General features: G+C 43.4%; 1 protein-coding gene across 1 annotated transcript in view; it reads right to left on the bottom strand.

The window, feature by feature from the left end:
- The window catches only part of LOC311321434 (cyclic nucleotide-gated channel beta-3-like), a gene marked incomplete at its 3' end in the record, with an annotated part of 32928 nt that extends 12263 nt beyond the window's left edge, over positions 1 to 20665 (bottom strand). Inside the window, exons 1-7 of the mRNA XM_084453415.1 lie at positions 20573 to 20665; positions 4478 to 4635; positions 3611 to 3916; positions 2383 to 2591; positions 2038 to 2088; positions 465 to 551; positions 146 to 210 (exon numbers count right to left, since the gene is read on the bottom strand). Coding sequence (XP_084309541.1) covers positions 146 to 210; positions 465 to 551; positions 2038 to 2088; positions 2383 to 2591; positions 3611 to 3916; positions 4478 to 4635; positions 20573 to 20622 — 926 coding nt within the window. The 5' untranslated portion in view covers positions 20623 to 20665. The remainder of the gene's footprint in view (positions 1 to 145; positions 211 to 464; positions 552 to 2037; positions 2089 to 2382; positions 2592 to 3610; positions 3917 to 4477; positions 4636 to 20572) is intronic.
- Positions 20666 to 24566: the final 3901 nt, after the last annotated feature.

Here is a 24566-nt window from a genome sequence, read left to right as displayed (position 1 = left end):
TGCATAGATAATTTTTTTTAAATCACTTTTACGGTTTGAAATTTGCTTTTGCTTTAAATGTACTGTATCTGTTCTGATGGATTATCAAACATCAACATGTACTGTACTTACACGCAAGTTTATTGGACGAGCTGTCAGAACTTACCTCCAAATGTAAGCCTTGGCCATGATACTCTCAAGTCGATCGCTGAACTCGAAAAATGATAAAATCTACAAAAGCGGGGACACAAACATAAATATCATGAGGGATATTTGTTAAATGAATTGAAAAAAGCAACATGCAAAGTAAGTTATTATAATGTGATATTCTACGCATTTACCCATGTCAATACCCACATTACTTCATTAAGTGTATTTGGCAAAGACAATGCATATTACTGTAATAAACATCACTGTAAATATGACATGTGTGCGAGCAAGTTACATTGTGGATGACAGTGTTTTAATGAACGATGTGAACCTACCCTCAGCATCCGGTTGATCCGGAAGATGGTGGACAATCCAAACTGCAGGCCTAACCAATCAAACGGGATGATGCTGATCATATCCAGCTGCCCAGACAGAAACAATCAATGTGGTTAAAAAAAAGCAGACAATCACACTACATAAAATACATTATAATGTACTGTCACATAAAATATATAATATATTATAACATACTGTGTTATTGGACTTATAACAAGTCCACTGGTGAGATCTGCATATATGCTTGACTAGCAGGCCTGGGGTGGATTCCATTTCAATCAATCAGTCTAAAATTGACGGATTTGCTTTACATTAAGTAGCAAAATGAAAAATGTAAAAACTTTGGAAAATGCTGCTTGTTATATGAATGTAAATTATGACACTATGGAATTAAATGTAATCAGAATCAGAATTTGTTTTATTGCTGTGCAGTTTTTCAACGTACTAGGAATTTGCTTTTGGTTGTTTGCATAACATGGAGACAACACTGGACAGGGTGTAGGGACGAGACAGAACAGTGCAAAGAACAAGTACAAAATGCTAGATAAGCTAAGCTAAGACCTTCTAACCAGGTCCAGTGGATGCCCCACTGTCACCAGCAGACCTCCCGAAGTCCGATAGATACCCCTGTGTCTGCTGTGGATGATGTAGCATGTCCGTAGAATATTCTCTCTCCTATGATGCTTTTAGCTTCTCTCACTCTGAAATGTAATTTAATGCAATGTATTGCTTTATAAATGTTCTTAGCCGGTAGACAAACATACTCCTGGAGCTTGCTCGATCGCCTTGTTGAGAGGGGTCAGGGAAGAATTTTTACAGCTCACTTATCTGGCCCCCGGGTGATTACTGTTTTTTTGCTTCCCTCTGGAATATGTAGAGAGTGGGTCGTATGCCCACCTCCCTTGTTCTCTGTAAAGCGCATTGTGTTGCCTCTGGGTATGAAATGCGCTATACAAATAAAGCTTTGATTGATTGATTGATTGATTGAGATAAGCTAAGAAAACAAACAATATACAAAAAGTAGAGCGTGTATACAGTGAGTAAGCAGAGTGTAATGTGTATGTGAGTGTGTGTATGTGTGTGCGGCGTGATATGTGAGTGCGATGCGTCCTATACAGTACATTCAGTGGTCATGTGCAAGTGTCTCTCAACGGTGTCTGTCTGTCTGTCTGTCTCTGTCTGTCTGGTTTCTTTCTAAAGTCTACAATCATCTCCCCTGTCTTCAGAGCGTTGAGCTCCAGCTTGTTTTGCTGCAGGAGGACAGCAGCTGGTCGATCTCCCACCTGTCGGCGGACTCGTCTCCCCCAGAGATGAGACCGATGAGGATGGTGTCTTCTGTAGACTTCAGGAGCTTGACAGACTGGCGGCTGGAGGTGCAGCTATTGGTGCACCTCCAGCCGTTACTGTTGGTTACTGTTGGTGTACAGGGAGAAGAGCAGGGGGGAAAGGACACAGCTCTGGGAGGAGCCGGTGCTGACCTGGAGTCAGAGATGTTTTTGCCCAGCTTCACATGCTGTGGAACCATACCCCCCAGTGCCTCTATACATCACTAGAGAGCAGTGAAATTTTTACCTGAAAGCGCAGCGTCTCTCGATAGTGTGGTTTGGTCAGAGCTCGGACTTTCTGAAAAGTGAGAGTAGTGTCATAAACGCTCAGATTTCTACATTCACTCATTCACTCTACATTCACTATGCACACTTTGTTTTCTCTATATACATTCTAAACTATGTCGCCAACGTGGTTGACAGCAAAGGGACAAAATAAAGAATGTACATGCCAGAGAATAAATGCAATCATAAATCGTTTCTCTCTCTTAATCTCACTCTCTCTGTACCACCAATTCAAGTTAAGTCAGATGTATTTGTCATTACACATCATACAGGTATAATAATTTGGACCCATATCTAAATAGCTTACTATGATGTCGCCTCCTTTCACAAACTGTAAGCGTGGCTGCCAGATGATGATGTCTATAATGTTGATGATGTCGGCCAGGATGTCCAACAGTATCCAATAGGGAGTGTTCTCTGGAGTTTGGTAGGGAAAGACCAACCGTACTGGCACAAACCAAATGTTGTAGTTGAACGCCACCGTTACCACACTTAACCAGGCAATATACCGGCGATCTGAATAAAGAAATGAGAAAAAAAGAGGGAGAGAGAAAGAGAGAGGAAAATAGTGAATGAATGAACCCGAAATAGCAAATGTATATGACAACTTAAAGGAAAATGCTCGTTTTTGACAACCTGGACCTTATTTACGACATATTATAAGAAGTTTGAGTCACCGAGATCACTTTTGTGTTGTTCGGAGGCCTGTAGAAGAAATTTAAAATCCAGCGCGAGCCAGTATATCCATGTAATCGCGTCGGACGGGGCAACGGGAATGCAGTTTCTCAAAATCCATTTTCGGCCGCTAAACGGTTGTTTTCATCAATCAGATTGAATGAATCGACAGTTGAGATTCCTCAACGCGAGCCATTGTAGTGGTTTTCAAATACGAGGTCTTTAGCCTCTGTAATATGATCTTTACACGCCTCTCCCCCACTTGCTCTAGCACGCATGCGCACAGGCCAGCGCGCAGACTGGCTATTCTCCCTCACATTCTCTGCGCTACGATCGTAGTTGGTGCCGAGAATATTGTCGTCGTCATTCGTCAACAACAATCCGATCGTAGCGCAGAGAATGTGAGGGAGAATAGCCAGTCTGCGCGCTGGCCTGTGCGCATGCGTGCTGGAGCAAGTGGGGGAGAGGCGTGTAAAGATCATATTACAGAGGCTAAAGACCTCGTATTTGAAAACCACTACAATGGCTCGCGTTGAGGAATCTCAACTGTCGATTCATTCAATCTGATTGATGAAAACAACCGTTTAGCGGCCGAAAATGGATTTTGAGAAACTGCATTCCCGTTGCCCCGTCCGACACGATTACATGGATATACTGGCTCGCGCTGGATTTTAAATTTCTTCTACAGGCCTCCGAACAACACAAAAGTGATCTTGGTGAGTCAAACTTCTTATAATATGTCGTAAATAAGGTCCAGGTTGTCAAAAACGAGCATTTTCCTTTAATTCTTCATTCTGGTTATCTGTTAGGCATTGTTGATCTTGTGATGGCCTGTGAGGGTCAGGTGAGCAGTAGTCTACCTGTGAATGGATCAACGGTCTCCCCCAGCACCTTGTCCATCCTGTCCTCCAGAGGATGCAGCAGGACGTCGATACAGGAGCAGCTGATGTCAGGCAGGAGCTGGCCCGCCTTCCTGGCCTCCTCCGCTAACCTCTCCTCATCTTCCTCTCTCTTTTCCTCCTCTTTCTTCTTCTCTGCCACCTTCTTCTCCGCGTCTGCCTTCTTCTTCTTCTCTGCCTCCTCTGCCTTCCGTCTGTCGTCCTCCTCCTTCTTTATCCTCTCCTCCTCTTTCTTTCTGATGTAGTCGTCCTTTCTCAGCACAGGTGCTGGACAACAAGACAGGAAGGAAGAAGAGATGAGAAAAAGAAAAACTAAAATAATTTATTTCATTGGTTTAATTGGCTTTGATGGTACTAAAGTACTAAATTGTCATACATAGTACTAATAGTTTGTTTTACTACAGTTTTACAGTATATCTGTGTATTTCCTGTATTTCTTATTATTGCTTTTTTATCAGAAACACAAGCCCTCAATTAGCCTTCACAGGATTTCACTAGTTACCATTCCATGGCCTTTATCTGCAAAATATTGTCCAAATACATCCCCACTTGCACATAAAATACATAATGTAAAAAGTGTACATATTTCAGTTCATATTTCACATTTGGCTACAATGAACGGAACCTGTTGAATGTGGACACCCAAAACCACACCCACTTTTAGACAAAAGCTAATTTGACTGTCACCTGGAGCAAATTTACTCTTCTTGGGGTCAAAACACAACACAGTACAGAACAATAACAATACAAAGACAGCACTATAAAACATCTCGTCTTGAACATTGCGCTGCCGACATGCAGCAGTTGCATGTGTGTTTTAATACTCACTGACAGGCGGGCTGATTTCGGGGGAGGTGGCATATGGGTCGAAGACTTTCTCCTTGAAGATGTCGGTCCGCGCCCTCAGCCTCTTGACCACCTCCCTGAGGGTGGCGTCTGCGTAGCGGTTGATGACGATGGGGGGAGGAGGAGGGGGCACCTCCTTGCTACAGTTAAGAAGCCAGGAAGGGTGGTTATTGTTCTGCATACTGGGTGGTTTTCATGTGAGATTACAGTGGGTTTACAATTTTCAGTAGATAAAGAGTGTAGAGCTACTAAAACTAGAAAGGGTGCTTGGAGAGCACAGACCTCCGTCCATGAATGAATTCCGTGGCTCTGTGTGTGTGGGCAGGACGTTTGGTATTTCTGCATTCGATAGGTCGAGAGCTTTATGCCAGTCCAAACCCTGTGTCTCTGTGAGCTTCCCATGTTGAGATATGGCCGTTTCAAGACCCCCCCCCCTATTGTCAATGAATGTAGGTGAATGGGTGGCCATGTTTGGGCAGCTCTGTGGCGCCCTCCTCGCCTCGGATCCGTTCAAAAATTGTATGGGTTCTAAGTTGGCCCATGCTACATGCCTTCTGGTAATTTTTGCGCAATCCTACTAACACACAGGTCGCTCACATTCCGCCGATACCTCGAGTCACTACGCAAGAAGTTTACAGCTCGTGTGGCATTAATGAGGTGACTGGTCCGGTCAGGCTGGGGCGCCGGCACAAAAACATTGCATACACCAGCCTTAGCCCTGGTCTACTCAACCAGTGAATACTGCACACCGGTGTGGTGCCGCAGCACTCACACCCCCCTCATCGATCCGCCTATCAGCGAAGCCTTGTGCATCGTGACAGAATGCCTGCGTTCCACACCTGTGGACAACCTTCCCATCCTTGCAGGCATCCAGCCCGCTGGCCTCCGCCACACAGGAACCACAACACGTCTCGCCTGCCGGGCCGTGGAGCTTAACCACCTTCTCCACGACAGGCTCGCTGCAACAGCAGAGCCTCCCCGGTGTATCAAGTCGAGACACCCTTTTGTGCCTGCCGCACGGGATCTCCTGCAGCAATGCAGAGATCTTAACATCGGTGAGGCAGGATGGGCGGATTACATCCTGCGTGCGGAGTCGGAGGCGATCACCTCCAGACTCTGTGATCTCATCCCAGCTGCCGGTCCTTCCCCTACTGGGATTGACTTGGGCGTGGGTGAGGCTTAATCGCCTCCGGACCGGCGTCGGATGTTTCCGCTCATTGATGCACAGGTGGGGCTTGGCAGGTGGCGCCGAGGAACAAACCGCAGACCACGTCATCCAAGACTGTCCGATATATTGGACACCCAATGGAATGCGTGGTCTGATGGTCGTGGATGACGAAATGGTGACGTGGCGGAGGTGTGCCCGGATATATCGCCCGGCTTATCCAGGGGTTAAGACAGGAGTGGGATTTGTGTAACTCAATAAGGAAAATAGGATTGTCCTGGCCTGTGTAAACCACTGTAAAAAATAAGTAGAGGAAAACTACTTTTCTGCTAATCAAAACTCCCACTCCCACTCAAAACTATTTTCTTGAAAGCTTAGAATAAGTGACAGAGTGCAAAAAGGGCTGTAAGTAAGTCTCTGATTTGCATGTGAGCACTATCCACCTGGCCTTCCTAAGTCATAAATACTGCTAAGCCTCTAATCTCCTTTCAGCTTCTTTAGGAGTCACAAGCTCCAAGTCATAGTTTGGGAGATGCCGGCTAAAAGATTAATCTGCTGTACTCTAACTAACTCAGGCATCTATAGAAACCCATATAGTAGGTATGTTTACAGTATTCCCTAAAGTACATTTATGCATGTATGTACAGCACACTACTTTATTCACAACCTTGATAAAGATGAACAAAGAAACTGTATAAACTATAAAGGTATATATTTTTGCCAAGAAAAAAAATCCAAACCTACAATAATACTCCAATTGTTCAGAGAAACATTTTGTTTTATTAATAATATTTTTTAATTACTCAAACTCCTAACTAATCTTTTAAATACAATCCAACAAAAATAAATCATATTTTAAGTTCATTGTAAGGTTAGGGAACATATAGTGGCCTACAATGGTTTCCTGTTTTTTCGTTTGTGGTCTGCAATATACTGTGGTCAGCAAGCCTAGTGAGGGTAACGCCATACATGGGGAAAGAAACAGCTGTGGAAACTCCAGAATTTTTTTCTGGATATCACTAATAGTCAAAAACTATTCAAATTACCAACGTTCTATCCTCCTCATACTGGGTGATGTGAAAGGCAGCTGAACGCCCTCCAAATCAATGAGATGTGGTTATTTAAAAAACGTTTTACTGACAGAAAGGTTAAAACTGCAAAGGGAAAATAGAAAAACTCACATTACTCTTGTGAATCCAAAACACTACCTAATAGATTTATCTAAGTGTAAGGACCATGGCCTTTATGGCAGAATTGCAAGAAGGAAAGCCTCTTTGGATGACAATTCACTTAAGTGTCTTGAATTAGCCAAATTACCTCTGAACTACAATTAGAACTGTCTTGTGGTCAGATGAAACAAAAATGTAGTTTTTTGGAGCGTTATGTTTGGCGTCCAAAGAATGCAAGTAGTATTGAAAAGCACTTTATGCCTATGGTGAAACATGGTTATGGTTCTTCAAAGCTTTGATATTGTTTTGCATCCACAGGCCCTTGTTAAAATACATGGAATTGTTGGCTTTTGGCGTTCTTCTTCTGTTGCTCTGTGTTGTGTATTTTTTTGAGTTGCAAGAGTTGCAGCACCGTCTAATTATGAACCACGATGTTAATAGCCTTTCTTGTTGTGATAGTCATTGATGAAATCACCCAACACGGGATTGGAAGTGGCGACAGATGATAGATTTATTGTACAAAGATACAATCACATGGAACACTGGGATGTTTCCCGAGTCTCTCTCTCTCCCTGCTTCTCTGCTGGCTGCGGCTGTGGCGCGAAGTCAAGGCCTTAGACTCCCCTCCCCGCATGGTGTTAGTGTCTCAAGAAGTCTCAAGGTTTGGTTAAGACGTTAAATAGTGCTTTCTCGGCCCACCCCCCACGCCTAAGCCTGCCCATTTAGGTGAAGCTAGATTGGTGGAGTGACCATACAGATGTGTCGCCTGTCACCCTAACATGATATCTTAATCACCATTGGTTGTCAGTCTGGGTTGTGTCTGTTTAAAGTGTCCCATAGAGATGTGTCATTAATACCCCAGAGGAGAGGCTTTGTCCAAAGATTTGCTTCAGATTGCAAGAAGCTACACCGTGGCCACAGATGGACCTCCCAACAGAACAATGATCCTAAAAATACAGGAACAAAGAAATAGCTGACAGAGGACAAGATCAATGTCCTGAAGCCATCTCAGTCTTCAGACCTGAATCCAATTGAACATTTGTGGTTTGAACTAAAAAAATAAAATAAAAATAAGGGTTCTGCTCCCGGCTGGCGCCTTGGGGGAAGGACAAAAGGATGGTTTAAGCACATACGTAGGAATGTTTCATTGGCGACCCTAATGCATGTGTGTGTGTGTCCACAGTACATAGTGTTGTCGCCCATAGCATGTGTGTTGATGTCTGACGTATGACGAATAAACCATGTTTGTTGTTTGTTTGTACTCATAACAAGGGTGTGAATATTTGTGATTTTTCTGGGGGGAAAAACATTGGCCGGGTTTCCTGATAAAGAACCTTCTTAAGCAACACTTTGCATGGGAGTTAAGAAGTACTTCGGAGTTAAGTGCTTCTTAACGTGTTCGGGAAACCCGGCCATTATTTGTGAAGCATTCAATTGTGGTTCCTGCCAATGCATTATCATTAAATATTCTTATGCATTTTAGAGCATACAATAAAGATCATTAATGTGAATGCTGAGTTCAGCATTCACACTATTGTTCTCCAGTTCTTTATAGTCTTTTCTTCTTTTTACTTCCGTACATTTTTTGGCTCTCTCTAACTAAACTACTTTTAGCTACGTAAACCATTCAAGTATCAAAATGTTCAGCTCTTTAAAGACACAAAGGGACCTCTTTTAAATTTCTTTTAGATATTTTTTACTTTTTAAGATGTTCAGCTTTTTCAACTTTTTTTTTTCAATGGAAGTCAATGGGGGAATTTTGAAATCTTCTTCAACCTTCAACTCATTCACACTTTGAGCTACAGAAACCATTCAAATATCAAAATGTTCAGCTCTTTAAGCACAATATGGGGTAATGTTAATAATTAACATTAATATCCTTCAAACTTTGAACTTCGAACTTTGAAAGCTATCTCCGTCATTTTTTGTGCTAGAAACCTCCAAAGTATAAAAGACCTCTTTCAAGGTACTCAACAGATTTTTTTTTTTTTAATTCTTCATAGTTTTTATGTAGTTTAAGTTGGATTTGTAGCTTTTTAACATTGGAGTGGGTGCATAGACGTTGGAAGTAGGGGTGCGGGAGGTGTCAGCACCCCCCTTGTGGCTAAGTTTTTTTAAAAATGTATTTTAAAAAATTAATTTATTTATATTTTTTAAATTATCTGACTTTCATTTTTCCTGTAGCCTTTATGTGCATTCATAAAATACAACAAAATAATAAATGAAAATGTCTGCAGTCAGTAAATGGCACCAACACAAGCATATATGCAGTCTGAGAGACTACTAGCTGATGACTAGGCCCAATCCCAATACTCCCCCTTAGCCCTAGCCCCTAGTTTTGGAGTGCCCTCGACTGGGTAGTGGCGCTTCAGAACGGAGCCCCAAGAGATAGGGGATACTATTATTATAGTGACAAATCTGACCACATTTCAGGACGGAACAAGACAGATTAATCATTTGTACAGCCAGGAATGTTTACACATCGGCTGTTAACGTTAGTCCTGCCCATAGAAATGCACAGATCAGATGAGCAGAGAAGTGCAGAAAAAATGCTACTGCTGGACTATTTTTCATGAACGGGACATGGAATCAACTGTCACTCAAAAATATTTGTTTACACAAAGTTCTATTGATTAGATTAGATGCAATATTGCACCGTAGCCTACTGGGAATCAAAATGCTGCTAAGTTAGGCTAACAATGAAATGGAGTTGAATAGTGAATAGTGATTTTTTTCTTAAATGTGTGTCATAACAATCCAATGACATGTTCCTTTGCATCTACTTTAAACTAAGCTACTCCGTGCATTAAAAAAAAAAGTTATTGCGAAGATATTGGGCTTCTTTCCCATGGTTATCATGACACCGGCAGCTATGTTTCATATCACTGCCTCTGTTCGCAAAGCATTGTGTGAGTTTTCAACTACCCCTCAAGTCAGCATCTGAAAACCCTCGTTTTGGAGGGCTATTTGAACGTGCACTAGCCCTCGATATGCCCCCTAGCCCTAGAAGATGAAAGGAATGGGACACACTACCCTACGCGTGAACGTGCAAAATGTAGGGGTAGGGCCAAGGGCTAGGGCTGGGGTGGGGTATTGGGATTGGGCCTTAGTCACGTAGACGTAGACTATTTTGCATGCAACTTCTAATGCATGCGCATGTTGACATGATAACCATTATCTAGCAAGTGTTGTGAAATTAGGCTAGCTTTGTAGTTTTCTTGATAGCTGTACACAAAATTCACCAGAATGCAGGAAATGAAATGTTTGACCTAAAACATTTCTGGGGGAGGACCCCCACACCCCCCTCTAGTTGTTGAGACACAGACATGGTCAGCACCCCCCCTCAGAAAATAGTTCCAACGTCACTGAGTGGGTGTGTGGAATGTTCAGTTTTTAGAGTGTGGCAGCTCAGTGGCATACTGTATTTAGGCATGGGTGAAATGGGCAGCCGCCCAGGGCAGCATCTCACAGGGGGCGGCAAGAGGAGCAGAAAAAGAAAACCGGAAAAACCAAACAAAAGTCAGCGAGAAAAAAACAAACTCCCCGTCCGTCCGTGAATATGTTTGTACGATGTGTATATTTGCAATTGTTTAATAAACACATTTTCAGCACTATTCACCCATGTCTGTCGCTCTATGTCAACATATTGCTTTTTTGGCCAGGGCTCACCTGAAAAAGAGATCTGAATCTCAGTGTGACTGGTTGAATTGAAATTAAACTGAACAACGTACTTCTTCCTGTTAAAATTCTATATGGCATGACTATATTCTTAAATGTTTGTCAAATTGGCGTACCCATAGGCCCGTTGGGGATGGGTGGGTGATGGGGGGTGACATATATACATATATATATATATAAATATATATATATATATGTCTTGTAAACTGCTGTCACTCCTTGTTTTAAAAGATCATATCCATTTGTACAATGTAAGTATCTAAGCTGTGTGACTTATAGTTTTCGAAGAATGATTTGTTCGACAACCATGCTCCCCATTCAAATGAATGGCGCATCACTCTAACTTTTGGGTGACCGGGCTTTTGGGGCGGTGGCCCCAAGGCTCTGGAACGCACTCCCCCAGGATTTGAGAGCCTCTTTCTCAGAAAATACTTTAAAAAACTGTTGAAAACGCACCTGTTCAGACAGGCTTTTGGCTGCTAGTAGCTCTGATTGCTGAGTTTGTTATTGCCTGTCGTTTCTATGTTGTTGTGGTTCTCTTTACCTGTGTATTAATCTCTTTCTTACTGCACTGCACTTTGTATTGCTTCGCACTTTGTATGTCATTGCACTTGTACTTTTCTTTCTTATATTATTTTTAATCTGCCTTTTTAATCCCTGTGCAGCACTCTGTGCATCCGTGCTGTGAAGAGCGCCATACAAATACAGTTTTACTTACTTACTCGACTTACTTTTGAGCTGCTAATTTTGAATTCACACCGGTTGTTTAACTTTAGAACTCACACAGTTCTAAAAGCTATACGGACATCTATACTGTACATACAAATGTTAAGCCTGTTCCCAGGATTCCTACGGTGTCAATATCTAAGATGTAACATTTACACTTTTTGAGGGAGAGCTGTCTGAAGCCGACATGCCTTCCCATTGAAGTGAATGAAGGGATGTTCAGAGTGTCACTTGGGATTTGAATTTGGGGACACAAGCAGGCTCTCTTAAAGGTACAGACACCCTTTTATGACTACTGTGATAGTATTTATATTCCTTCCTTCCTTCCTGCCTTCCTTCCTTCCTGCCTGCCTTCCTACCTTCCTTATATTCAAAGAAATATTCAGAATGACAATCTTATTCAGGCTGTAAACTCATTGATACCCTTTCTACTTTTTGAGCTTGTGACAGGGTGAGAGCACACCACTTGTCCCCAATTGTGTCAGTGCTTTGCAACATTGCTGTGAGTTAATTGTTCTCTGTGTTCACCATATGTACCAGACTCATGGGCCAGAGACAAAAGGAGGATGCGCCCCACCACTTCCTGTATTTATAGGCTTGATGACATCATAGGTGATGTCACGTGGATGAGACCAAGCAGGAAGGGGGCGGGGGGGATTAATGCTGTAGGTTGAGTGTTATCTGCTGTATGGTTACAAATGTAGAGTAAAGAGCTATTGAACTCAATAAAACTATGAGTTATAATGAGTGGTCTAATCTATTTTTGCAACTTGTAACTTGAGCATGTGTCCGTGTATCCCTACAAACACCTCCACAGCTACTGCTTCTCACCTCACAGCTACCGTGAGTGGGCTAGAGACACGCGGTCTTCACTGAATGGTGCATGGGGATAGCCTGGTGGTCACTGACCTGCCCCCGACTGCCTCTGACACCAGGGGGTCTTGCTACCACGCCACAGACCACACATCTCAGCCCCTGAGTTCGCTACAGTCACACAGTTTTTACCCGTGGGTGCAGTTGGGTGGCCTGGAGAGCGATACACTGTCCTCGACCGGCTCTGACCCGAGGGGGCGGAGTCTCGCCACCACGCCACTAAACACGCCATGGACCCCACAAATCAGCCCTTGAGTGGGCTAGAGACACATGGTCTTCACCTTTGGGTGCATAGAGATTTCCTAGAGGTCACTGTACTGTCCCCGACCGGCTGTGACCCAAGGGGATGGAGTCTCACCATCAGGCCACTATCCCTGCCACAGACCCCACAACTAACCCCATGAGTGAGCTAGAGACACACGGTCTTCACTGGTGGGTGCATAGAGATTGCCCGGAGGTCAATGCAGTGTCCCCAACCAACTTAGACCCAAGGGGGCGGAGTCTTGCCACCACGCCACTATCCACGCCATGGACCACAGAACTTAGCCCAAGTGGGCTAGAGACACACTGGCTGTATTCCAAATGCTAGGGCTCTACCCTTGAAGGGAACATTATCAGGCCATGCCCACCGCCGCCATATTGAAGGGCGTTCTAATCCGAAGGGTGCAAAAGTACTCCCTTCGAAGGACCCTTCGAAACTGTCGTTTTCGAACTGAACAAGCGATGGTCACTTTTGCTCCCTTTGCTCTCACAACTCTTTGCGACTGTAACGTCTCTGGCCAATACTTTCTCAACAAATATGGTGGACGTTGAGGCGACAGTAATTTGGCAACCTAGCTTAAAGGTTTGCTGACATTGTAGCTAAATCTAAATCTTTATTTTTTTTAGCAGATATCTTAGTTACACCATGATTAAACTAGCTATCTGTAGTTTTTTGTTTGACGCATTTACGATGTAGTTAACTAAATAGCATTAGCCCAAGTTAGCAGCTGCTGGTTAGCGATGAGAGACCATAGCTGTCAAGTCCCCCAATTTTCCCCGGGAAACTACCGTATTTTACCCTTCTTTCCCGCCGTCCTCCCGTTTAAAGTGGCTCAATGTGGGGTTTTTTTAACCTTAAAATAACAGCTTCAAAATCATTTTGATGGTACACTGTCTTGTAATAGGCAGAAAGTTGCCTCTTATGTTCCCACCCCTCCCCCAAAATGCTTCTTGAAAATTATTCTTGAAATAATACGTTTGGTGGGCCACTATTTTCGCAGAAAATCCGTAACGCTTTACGGCATTACTTCACACACCAACCTCCGCTGGCTATTGCTAAAATAATAGTAGAAATTCTCAAATCACAGTATTACACTGTGTCCTAACTACACGGGACGCGAGCGAGCGTCAGCGACAAAATGCGTTCCATTGCTTTGTTTTCTATTGTTATGTCCTAACTGGACGCGAGCGACGCAGCGCGAAGCGGCGAGACGTTTTAACTGCCCTTTTGACGCTCGCCCTGTTCCTATTTTCCTCCTGTCGCTCGCGTTGACAGCATGGAGGTATAATATAAACTGGAGACGGCATTGAAAATGGCTGCCTATTCATTTCAATGAAAGTTGCTCACAGGCGCATGAAGCCATTTGACATAGTGGCCAAAGCTCGGTATTGCAAGTCACGTGACGGCATGCGGCCCAAGACCCTTATTTCCCATGGTTTGTGGATTATGATAGATAGGACTAGAAAAGGACAACAAAATTTTTCTGGGTATCATTCAGCATCACAGACCAATCTAGTCAATATAAACTTTTAATTCAATTGGGTTTTTTTGTTTTTGAAGCCACCAATACCTGTATCGAGCCCATTTGAAACATGTGCTGTGAACGAGCCTCGGGGACGCTGGGCACGCATTCATGAGTCCTGCGAACTCAGCGGAAAACACGTCACCATAGGAAGACCCGCCCTACTCTGCCTCTGATTGGATAGGAAGTCATATGTTATGACGTCAGCTAACATTTGCTATGCTTTTAGCCATGAAGCTGCTATGATCATGCTAATCATAGATATGAAGGTATGTCTATGATGCAAATGATCATGACGTTGTTACTTTAGGACATCGTTGGAAAAGATCTAGAGGGTAAGTGGGTCAATGTTGAATAACTTAGCTAACATTATCTAATGTTACATTTCTTTATATTAACGTCAACTATATTGATAGGCTAGACCTGGTCCAGGGCGATATCTATACAGATAACGCCCTGTTACTCTCAATGCAATTTGCCTACGAAAGCGCTTCATCGGCCCGGTCGTCCGAGTCTACAGACAAAACCGTTTCGTTACTCACCAAAGTAAACACATTAACACATAAACACATAAGCCGTTAGCATTAGCTACCGTTAGCATAGCTACCTAGCCTATCAATATAGTTGACGTTAATATAAAGAAATATTGAACTGTTGATATCATACCAGCCAATAGTATTACAGCGTTGGTACTGCGTGCTGGGTTGCCAGGTACTATTCTAGCTTCACCACTGTGAGATTAGCAGTAGCCAGATAACGTTATACTTCCATGAATTAGCAGCATTATAGATGTTGGTTAGCATCAAGTGTGTGTTCAACTATAAAACGGCAGCTTTTCCGTCCACTTCCGCTCACTCTTTTCAGCTAAACGTTTGGTAAAATGGTCGAGTTTTGTCGTCCTGCTTCTCCGCCTGAGCCCCGGCGAACTGTGCGATACGAATCTCAAAAGCTCAGTGACCGAAAAAAGGAGCAAAAGTTGGATAAATATTGGGCCAGCCTGCTCGTTGGACGGAGTTTATGGAGTTTCATGGGACAAAGTCCCATGGTGACATGGCATCTCCACACTACAGCATCTAACGTAACTTATTACATGGCACTCTGAAATACTTGATTGTGATTACTGATTAGTGTAACGTTATGTTCCTCTCGGAATGAAGATCTTATCACAGTATGACTGAAACAGTGCATTCTCTGGCATTTTGGCAACCAATACGTTGTGTTGTTGCAGTTCTTATCTTTAGACACTAGATGGGGGAAATAATCCACATACTACATATTCTACCTTTAAAGGACAATGCTAGTTTTTGACAACCTGGACCTTATTTACGACATATTATAAGACGTTTGACTCACCGAGATCACTTTGGTGTAGTTCGGAGGCATGTAGAAGAAATTAAAAATCCAGCGCGAGCCAGTAGGCTATATGCATGTAATGGCGGTGGTGGGGGCACCTAGAATGCAGTTTCTAAAAATCTATTTTCTGCCGCGAAACGGTTGTTTTCATCAATCTGTCTTTATGAATCGCTTGTTGTGCTTACATAGAGCGTAGGCCTGTTGTGGTTGTTCACATGCCTCTGTAATATGATCTTTAGAAACGTCTTTCGAAACGAAATAGCTTCCCCACTTGCTCCAGCACGCATGCACACAGCGCGCAATCAAGCACGCTGTGCGCATGCGTGCCGGAGCAAGTGAGGAACAGCCCTGAAAATGACATTGAAGGGCATTCCAAATTAGCGTTATTTTGACACCCTACTCCCTAATGCCCTTCAGTGCTCACTACGAAGGGAAGACATTCCATAGGGCGTAGGGATGAGCCCTTCGGTTTGAAATACAGCCACAGTCTTCACCAGTGGGTGCATGGAGATTACACGGAGGTCACTGCACTGTCCCTGAACTTCTCTGACCTGAGGGGGTGGAGTCTCACCACCACGCCACTATCAGAAAGGTCTAATTGCTTAATGCCTCATCCCTTTGACATTCTACTTAATATGCATGCTCTCTAAGGGTCAGTAAGCGGAATTTAAACACATTGCTCATCTTTCAAGCTACAGGCTCAGTTCAAAGATTAAACTACTCAGGTTGAAAATGTTTAAAGCTTCTTTAGGTAATTCAGTTCAGCTTCCAATTCTGCCAGTTTCACATTTCAGATTCCAGGTTTTTCAGCTTCCAAGCTTTTTAGCTATACATCATTTATTCCATCTTCAGCTTTGACAGTATTACAGTTTATACCATGGCCTGGGTTAATACTCTTTCCTGATTGGCCAGCAGACGTGCGTTAAAACCGTGTATATGCACACGTAGCACACGTAGTTCGGCTGAAGTTTAATTACCGATCTAAATCAATGTGCTGGCTTTGACAGCAACCCAAATTAGCTCATCCCATAGCCTGCTGTACCATTGCTAGCTAGCCATGAACGAAGTGTTGGATACTACATATTTGCTGTGCAACGCATCCATTGTCCTTTGTCAAATCTATTTGCCAACAAACTCTTTATGATAGCCAGACACCTCACTGTCCCCAAATCAAAAACTGTTTTTTCACTTCGTGTTATAACGTGGTGGTGCACGTTAGTGGTGTAGTAGCCAGATATGATTTTGTTCAGTCTAAGAGTTGCAGTAAAAGAAGCCAGCCGTATGGAAAACAGTCTCCGCCTCGTTTATTCATTTACAGTATATACGGCATCCAAATATATCACAGTGTGAAGAGGCAATTGCTGGATTTTAATAACCCTGCTTCACATAATAATACGACACCTCCCGTCCTCGCAAATCAACTCACAATGAACGATACGACCATGGATGTATTGGATACGACTGACAATATACCACGACATGAAAACAATACTTTTGGAGTCGAGGACAATCTGGCTATCATACATAGTTTGTTGGCAACTAGGTTTGACAGCTGGACGATTTATATGTTGCACAGCAAATATGCAGTAGCCTACACTTCGCTCATTGCTATCTAGCAATATCAGATAGCTACAGTCATAGATATATGGGTACAGTAGGCTATGGAATTACCTAGTTTGGGTTGCTAGGCTCATTGTTTGGTTGCTAGGTCGTATCCAGGGTTGAGAGACATTGCTGAAAGAAAAGGTAACAGACACTTTCCATTTCACTTACGGTTCCAAACCCATGTTAACTATTGGATGTCATCGCTGTTCCTCCAAGAAATATTATATTCAATTTGTAATTCCATAGCAACGTGATTTAGCAGTTAAGGACTATAATGACACTCAGCAGTGAGCAACACATAAATAACATTTCTTTATATTTTAATGTAGAAAATGCGAGTAAATGGCACATATTTATTTGTCTTTGGCATATGGGGCCATGGTATAAGCGGGATAATCAACTCATAGGTGTGCGTTAAACGGTTTTAAGGCACGACGTGGAGGCGAAGAACCACCCGACGCGCAGTGGAGAGTGGTTGCCTCCGGACACCTACTCTTTGATTATCCCTTACTTATCTTCCAGCTTTTGTAGCAATGTATTTAAATTCTTAGCTTCTTTAGGTAATGCAGTTCAGCTTCCAATTCTGCCAGTTTCACAATTCAGCTTCCAGGTTTTTCAGCTTCCAGGTTTTTCAGCAGTGCATTGTGATGCATTTGAGCTTTGAGATTTTACGTTACTGCGTGATGTCTCCACAGCTGGAGCCGGTTGCACCAGTCATTACTAAGGGCCCGTCCCCACTGGTCAACTGGCCACAATGTGATGCAGCTCGGCTTGGCATAGGGGTTCCTGGAGCTCTGTAGCCTGGCTGTACGATCGCGAACTTGTGAACAAAATAAATATCACATACGAGCAAATATAACCTGCTCCGCTAAAATGAAACTGATAAAACTAAGATGCCTGGATAAAGAAATAATTTTTCTAACCGATATATTTGACAGAATCAGTATTCTATGCAAGATTATAACGCTCGTTAGCTTGAAGCCCGAACACGCCCATCCAAGCAGATGAAAACGCGGAGGGCACGCGGACACGCGTTAATTCCCGCTGACCAGTGGGGACAGGCCCTAAGTGGTGACTAGGTCTAGTCATAGCCTAAGTGTTGACTAACTCGAGATTTAGTCACTACAAAATTTAAATGGGTTGCACCACTCACGACTAGTTCCTAGTAACAACTAAATATTTACACCACCCTGGGAGGTGGTGTAAGTGATGACTAGTGCGAGGAAGTAGCTAATACTAGCGTCTTCAACTGCTATTAGGACGGAGGTGGGCTGAAACATTGTAGCTTAATCTGTCAGTGGAAAAATGATTATTTTTAGCAGATGTCTTAGTTATATCAAGATTAAGCTAACTATTGGCACCGGTGTGCTTATTGGTGTCATATTTATTCAGTTTGAGTAATTTTACGATCGAAAAAGCTTTAGCTCAATTGGCTCAGTTGCTGGTTAGCGATGAGAGGCGGAGTCCCAGCCCAGTTGATAACCCTCCGTTGCGGGTTGGTGGGATGCAACGGTCGGCTGGGATCCTGCCTCTCATAGCTAACCAGCAACAGGTCAGTGGACTGTACCAGGCAGCCTACATTATGTCTGAATCAAATAACGTTATCAAACAAGCTTGGGAACTAGCTTGCTAGGATAATTTAAGCATAACAATCCAACGGCTAACTCCCCCAAAAGAAACCCTCCACTGCACAAGCACCAACCCCAATAATAATAAGCACAAGCTACCGAGTGCAACGTTAGCCTTGCTAACAGAGATAATGAATTTGGAGGAGAGTGTTGCAGCTGGTGCTAAACGAGGCAAAGGAAGAATATTTTGTGGACTATTATCACAGCCATTTCACAGTTGGGATTATACAGAAAGGTGAGGTTCGAGCCTGTGTTGGATGACCAACTGAAATGCCTGGCTAGCTCAATATTGTTGTAAGTTTAAAGGAAAATGCTCGTTTTTGACAACCTGGACCTTATTTACGACATATTATAAGAAGTTTGACTCACCGAGATCACTTTTGTGTTGTTCGGAGGCCTGTAGAAGAAATTTAAAATCAGGCCAGTGCGCAGACTGGCTATTCTCCGGCTCACATTCTCTGCGCTACGATCGTTGTTGGTGCCGAGAATATTGTCGTCGTCATTCGTCAGCAACAATCCGATCATAGCGCAGAGAATGTGAGCCGGAGAATAGCCAGTCTGCGCGCTGGCCTGTGCGCATGCGTGCTGGAGCAAGTGGGGAAAGGCGTGTAAAGATCATATTACAGAGGCTACAGACCCAGTATTTGAAAACCGAAACAATGCCTCGCGTTGAGGAATCTCAACTGTCGATTCATCCAATCTGATTGATGAAAACAACCGTTTAGCTGCCGAAAATGGATTTTGAGAAACTGCATTCCCGTTGCCCCGTCCGCCGCCATTACATGGATATACTGGCTCGCGCTGGATTTTAAATTTCTTCTACAGGCCTCCGAACAACACAAAAGTGATCTCGGTGAGTCAAACTTCTTATAATATGTCGTAAATAAGGTCCAGGTTGTCAAAAACGAGCATTTTCCTTTAACATGAATCGTATGCGAGCCGGAGCCCGTCGCTTTCACTGGATGACTCGAGAAGCATGCTACATTTATCTCGCATGTTTTCGTGGAGTAGTACAGGTATGTACTAAATCGCATGTAGTAGGTGAGTTGCAGTATGTACTATATAGTATGACATTCGGACACGGCCCAAGCTCCTTGGTAAGGGCTGGGTAAGGGCGATCAACCTCCTTGTTTACATTTTTACTTGCTTACCGATTGGCTATTTGGATCCTGCCGTCACAAGTCATACAACAAATATTTTTTAGTAACTTGTTAGTAGTTACTAGTTAAGACAACGCCTAAATTGCCGTGGTGCAACCGAAATTAGACACCAACTAATATGCGACTAACTAGTAGCAACTAAGAGTTTAGTCAGTGTTTAGGCGTGACTAAATGCTTGGGTTTAGTCACAAGATAAGACAAACTGGTGCAACCCAGTCCTGGTGCGTTGCGGTCACTTCCTGATACCTCCCACATCTACATTGCTGCCATTAGTTTGAGACGTGTCTCTCCTACTTCTGCTGTACCATTACATTACATTATATTACAGTCATTTAGGAGACACTTTTATCCAAAGCAACTTACAATAATTGCATTTAATATAGGTACTGTAGTCAGTGTACTACTTACGTAGTACAGGACTCACAAGTGCATCTCCTTTCTAAACAAGTGACTGAGAGCATAATCTAGTGCTAAAGCTAAAGTGCATGAATAGCAAAAATACAATTTGCGCTTTAAGAGGTAGGATCCTGCTAGTACTTCTTGAAGACGTGGGTTTTGAGCCTGCAGTGAAAGATGGGCAGCAACTCTGCAGTCCTGACGTCACTGTGCAGTTCATTCAACCACTGCGTGGCCAGTACAGAGAAGGGCCATGACTGTGTTAAGGTGACCTCCTGAAGTACTTACAGCATGATACTCTAAGCGTTTTGATACTGTTGACCATGCAATTAACTACCTGAGTGATTGCAAACAATGCAATATGGTAGATGAGCTACAATCTCTGTTTGTTGAGGTTACAGTATATATCCAAACAAAGGGATAAAGCACCCTCCCCCACTAGACTTTCAGACTGGAGAAACTCCAGACACGTTAAGGCTTGTTGATGTTGGATATTCCCCCTGCAGCTTCTGTTCCAGGAGGAGGAGGCACCATTCTTACCCCTCAGCAGCACCGTCTGGACTGCCTGGTCCAGCAGGCTTGTCTGTCATGGCAGGGCCTGGATCTGGTCCAGCAGGCTTGTCTGTCGTGGCAGGGCCTGGATCTGGTCCAGCAGGCTTGTCTGTCGTGGCAGGGCCTGGATCTGGTCCAGCAGCAGTGGTTTGGGCTGGCTCTAAAAAAGATAGAATAATGCATTATTATTATTATTTGTATTATTATTATTAGGCTGTCTGGGGATCAGATAGAGTTGAGCGGCCTGGTTCGATCCCAGCTCCCAGCAGGGTTCTAAGTGTTCTTGAGCAAGACACTGAACCCCAAAATCACTCACGTGCGGCACGGTGGTGCGGTACTTAGCACTGTAGCCTCACAGCAAGGGCTTCTCTGTGCGGAGTTTACATGTTCTCCCCGTGTTCGCAAGGGTTTCCTCCCAAAGAATCCAATACAAAAAATGCAGAAAAACAGATGCTCTTCAGTCCGGTCCCTGACCAAGACCTGGACTGGGTACTTGGACTTGGTCCCCAGGTGCCATGAACGATGGCTGCCCACTGCTCCTGGCTGCCCCTGGAGGAGGACAGCTTGGATGGGAAAATGCAGAAGACATATTCCACCGGCGACCCCCGAAGTTGCATGTGTGTGTGTGTGTTGTGTGCTGTGTCGCCTCTCACCTGTGTGTACCGTGTGTCACCATGTGGTGGATTAAACCCCCCCGGGTCTGTCATAGAAATTGTAGTTTCACACTACCTCCCTCAACCTTTCACATGCAACCACCCTAGCTGTGCTAACCTAACAGGATGACATCTCCAGGAGGTCGACACACCTCAGACCTTCAGTCTGGCCTACAGTGACGTTTCTTTGTTCCATTGTCCCTGAAACCTATTCAAGATTTACCACCCTTTCTAATATCACGTGTCTCAACTCTTGACCACTGTTGATGACGTATGCCATTTATTATGACGTGTACAGATGGGTTAGCCAATCAAATCCCTGGAAGCGTCATACCTGTGTATTGCTTGAATATAAGACCCTGCAACACCTTTCGACGGCACTTCTGTTGGATACCACTCACGTGCGTTATCCTGAAGTCCTTGCGCTCATGTTTTCTTAATAAATCAGACTTAACCTCTTTGAGCGAACCTTGGCAAATCTTTTACTTTAGATCAGATTTAAATCCACTACAGGTCCTGTAATGATGTAGTACCATTTCCCTTCATATGGAAACCTTCCAGGTTCCCATAAGATCCCCTTTAGGTTCCAAATGGCAAATTGCTTTTACAGGATTCTATGTGGAAGCAACGTTCTAGTCCTGATAGAGACCTGTTCAGATAAGAGTCGTAGAGAGAGTTCCAAATAGAAGGTTGCTAGATAGATAGATAGATAGATAGATACTGTAGATCTATATATCTATCTATCTATTCAACATTCTATTTGGAGTTCTCTCTACGACTCTCTTCTGAATAGGTCTATATCCAGACTAAAAGCAACTTTCACAGCACACTTGTAAAAAAACACAACGGAAGCAGAAGTACTGTATGTTATTATCCATTGTTTGATGTTAGCGTGGCCGTGTGCACTGTATCCTCTCGTGTGAATAAACCCCCCGAACCTCAAAACCCCTGCCTCCCAACCTTAACAACAAGAGTATGGGTCCTAACATACGTCTTTGACAGGAGTATGAACCGTAACATACTGTACATGTCTTTGATAGGAGTATGGACCCTAATATACATCTTTGAGAGAACTATGAACCCTAATATACATGTCTTTGACAAGAGTATGGACCTTAAAGGACAATGCTAGTTTTTGACAACCTGGACCTTATTTAGGACATATTATAAGACGTTTGACTCACCGAGATCACTTTGGTGTAGTTCGGAGGCATGTAGAAGAAATTTTAAATCCAGCGCGAGCCAGTATATCCATGTAATGGCGGTGGACGGGGCACTGAGAATGCAGTTTCTAAAAATCTATTTTCGGCCGCTAAACGGTTGTTTTCATCAATCTGATTTTATGAATCGACAGTTGTGATTCCCCAAAGCGAGGCCTTGTTGTGGTTTTCAAATACGTGGTCTTTAGCCTCTATAATATGATCTTTAAACGCCTAAAGCGAGGTCTTGTTGTGGTTTTCAAATACGTGGTCTTTAGCCTCTATAATATGATCTTTAAACGCCTTTCCCCACTTGCTCCAGCACGCATGCGCACAGCGCAACGGCTATTTTCTCCGTCTCCTCACCCTCCTTTCAAGGAGCTCTTCGTCCGTATACTCTGGCTCAAAACGATATGGACGTCCGTAATATTCTAGTTCATTTTCTAGATCCTCTAAATCTGACAAATATTCAGCCATATTGCACACAATATTCTAGGCACCAACAATCCGATCGTAGCCTACAGACGGAGAATAGCCAGTCTGCGCGCTGGCCTGTGCGCATGCGTGCTGGAGCAAGTGGGGAAAGGCGTTTAAAGATCATATTACAGAGGCTAAAGACCACGTATTTGAAATCCACAACAAGGCCTCGCTTTGGGGAATCCCAACTGTCGATTCATAAAATCAGATTGATGAAAACAACCGTTTAGCGGCCGAAAATAGATTTTTAGAAACTGCATTCTCGGTGCTCCGTCCACCGTCATTACATGGATATACTGGCTCGCGCTGGATTTTAAATTTCTTCTACATGCCTCCGAACTACACCAAACTGATCTCGGTGAGTCAAACGTCTTATAATATGTCGTAAATAAGGTCCAGGTGGTCAAAAACAAGCATTGTCCTTTAACATATATGTCTTTGATTGGGGAAGGAAACCAGAGCACCTGGTGGAAAACCACACAAACACAGGGAGAACCTACAAACTCCACACAGAAAGGACCTGGGACGGCCAAGATTCCGATGCAGGACCTTCTTGCTGTGAGGCAACAGTGTTAACCACTGAGCCACCGTGCTGCCATTACAATAATTATTAAAATTGCTCTTTTGAGATGAAGAATTAAATGGTGTTTTGTCAACCAAGACAATCAAGATTGTTTAACAAAACTAGGCAAAAAAGTTAGTTGGAAAGCTTGTTAATATTAAGGAAGTTCATTCAGCTTTTATAAAATATCCTTGGCTGCCATATTGATCAAATGTAATACCCATCAGTTTTTACTGAATTTATGTGATATTATTTACTTTATTTTCTTCTACACATTTTAATAACCTCCTCCACTGCTTTTCAGTCCAAAATAATACTGACACTAAAATGTACAATGTATTTCACACAAAATGTATTGAACTTATTCAGTGTATTATCACATCGTATGCACTCTTCACCGCATCAGAGAGGTAAATACATTCTGTTTGTTTCTATGAATCGTACTTTGTGTGGATTACAGTGTGAGAAGGTGCGGCCACATGTGCAGCTGTTGTTGCAGGAAGAGACAGATGGACCAGTCAGCCTAGTGCTCACCTCACCACACTGCTGTATTGCTCTGGCCTACTATCCCACACTACCCTGGCAGCCATCTTAAATCAACATACTGTTCACACAAACCTTTGAACATTTGTCTTTCCTTTCACCATCATTGACATCAATACATCCGGATCACTGTTACTCATTCCCTTGTAGCATAGAGACAAGAACCAACAACACAGATAAATGGATTAATGTCCCACCTGGTTTTGACTCCTTCGTGGGTTCCTCCATGTTCTTTGGTTCCTCTCTCTTCTCCTCACCCTTCTTCTCAGGAGGCTTTTGATCCTGTGAACACAGGAATGTTCGCCCTATGTCACAGAGCGCATTTGACTATATAAATATGGTTCTGTGGTATGAATATGGAAAAATAGTTAATCTCACATCTTGTTAACATTCTGCAACAAGGCTCCTTCACTCATAACGTATGTAGAGGTATAGAGCTACTGCTAGAACTACTACGGAACGGGCAATCTCCATGCACCCACCGGCGAAGACCATGTGTCTCTAGCCCACTCAGGGGCTGAATTGTGGGGTCCGTGGCATTGACAGTG

Source organism: Borostomias antarcticus, assembly GCF_949987555.1.
Source record: "Borostomias antarcticus genome assembly, chromosome: 2".
Classification (NCBI taxonomy): Eukaryota; Metazoa; Chordata; class Actinopteri; order Stomiiformes; family Stomiidae; genus Borostomias; species Borostomias antarcticus.
The sequence above is the reverse complement of the archived record's forward strand: the minus strand, read 5'-3'. Positions and strand labels throughout refer to the sequence as shown.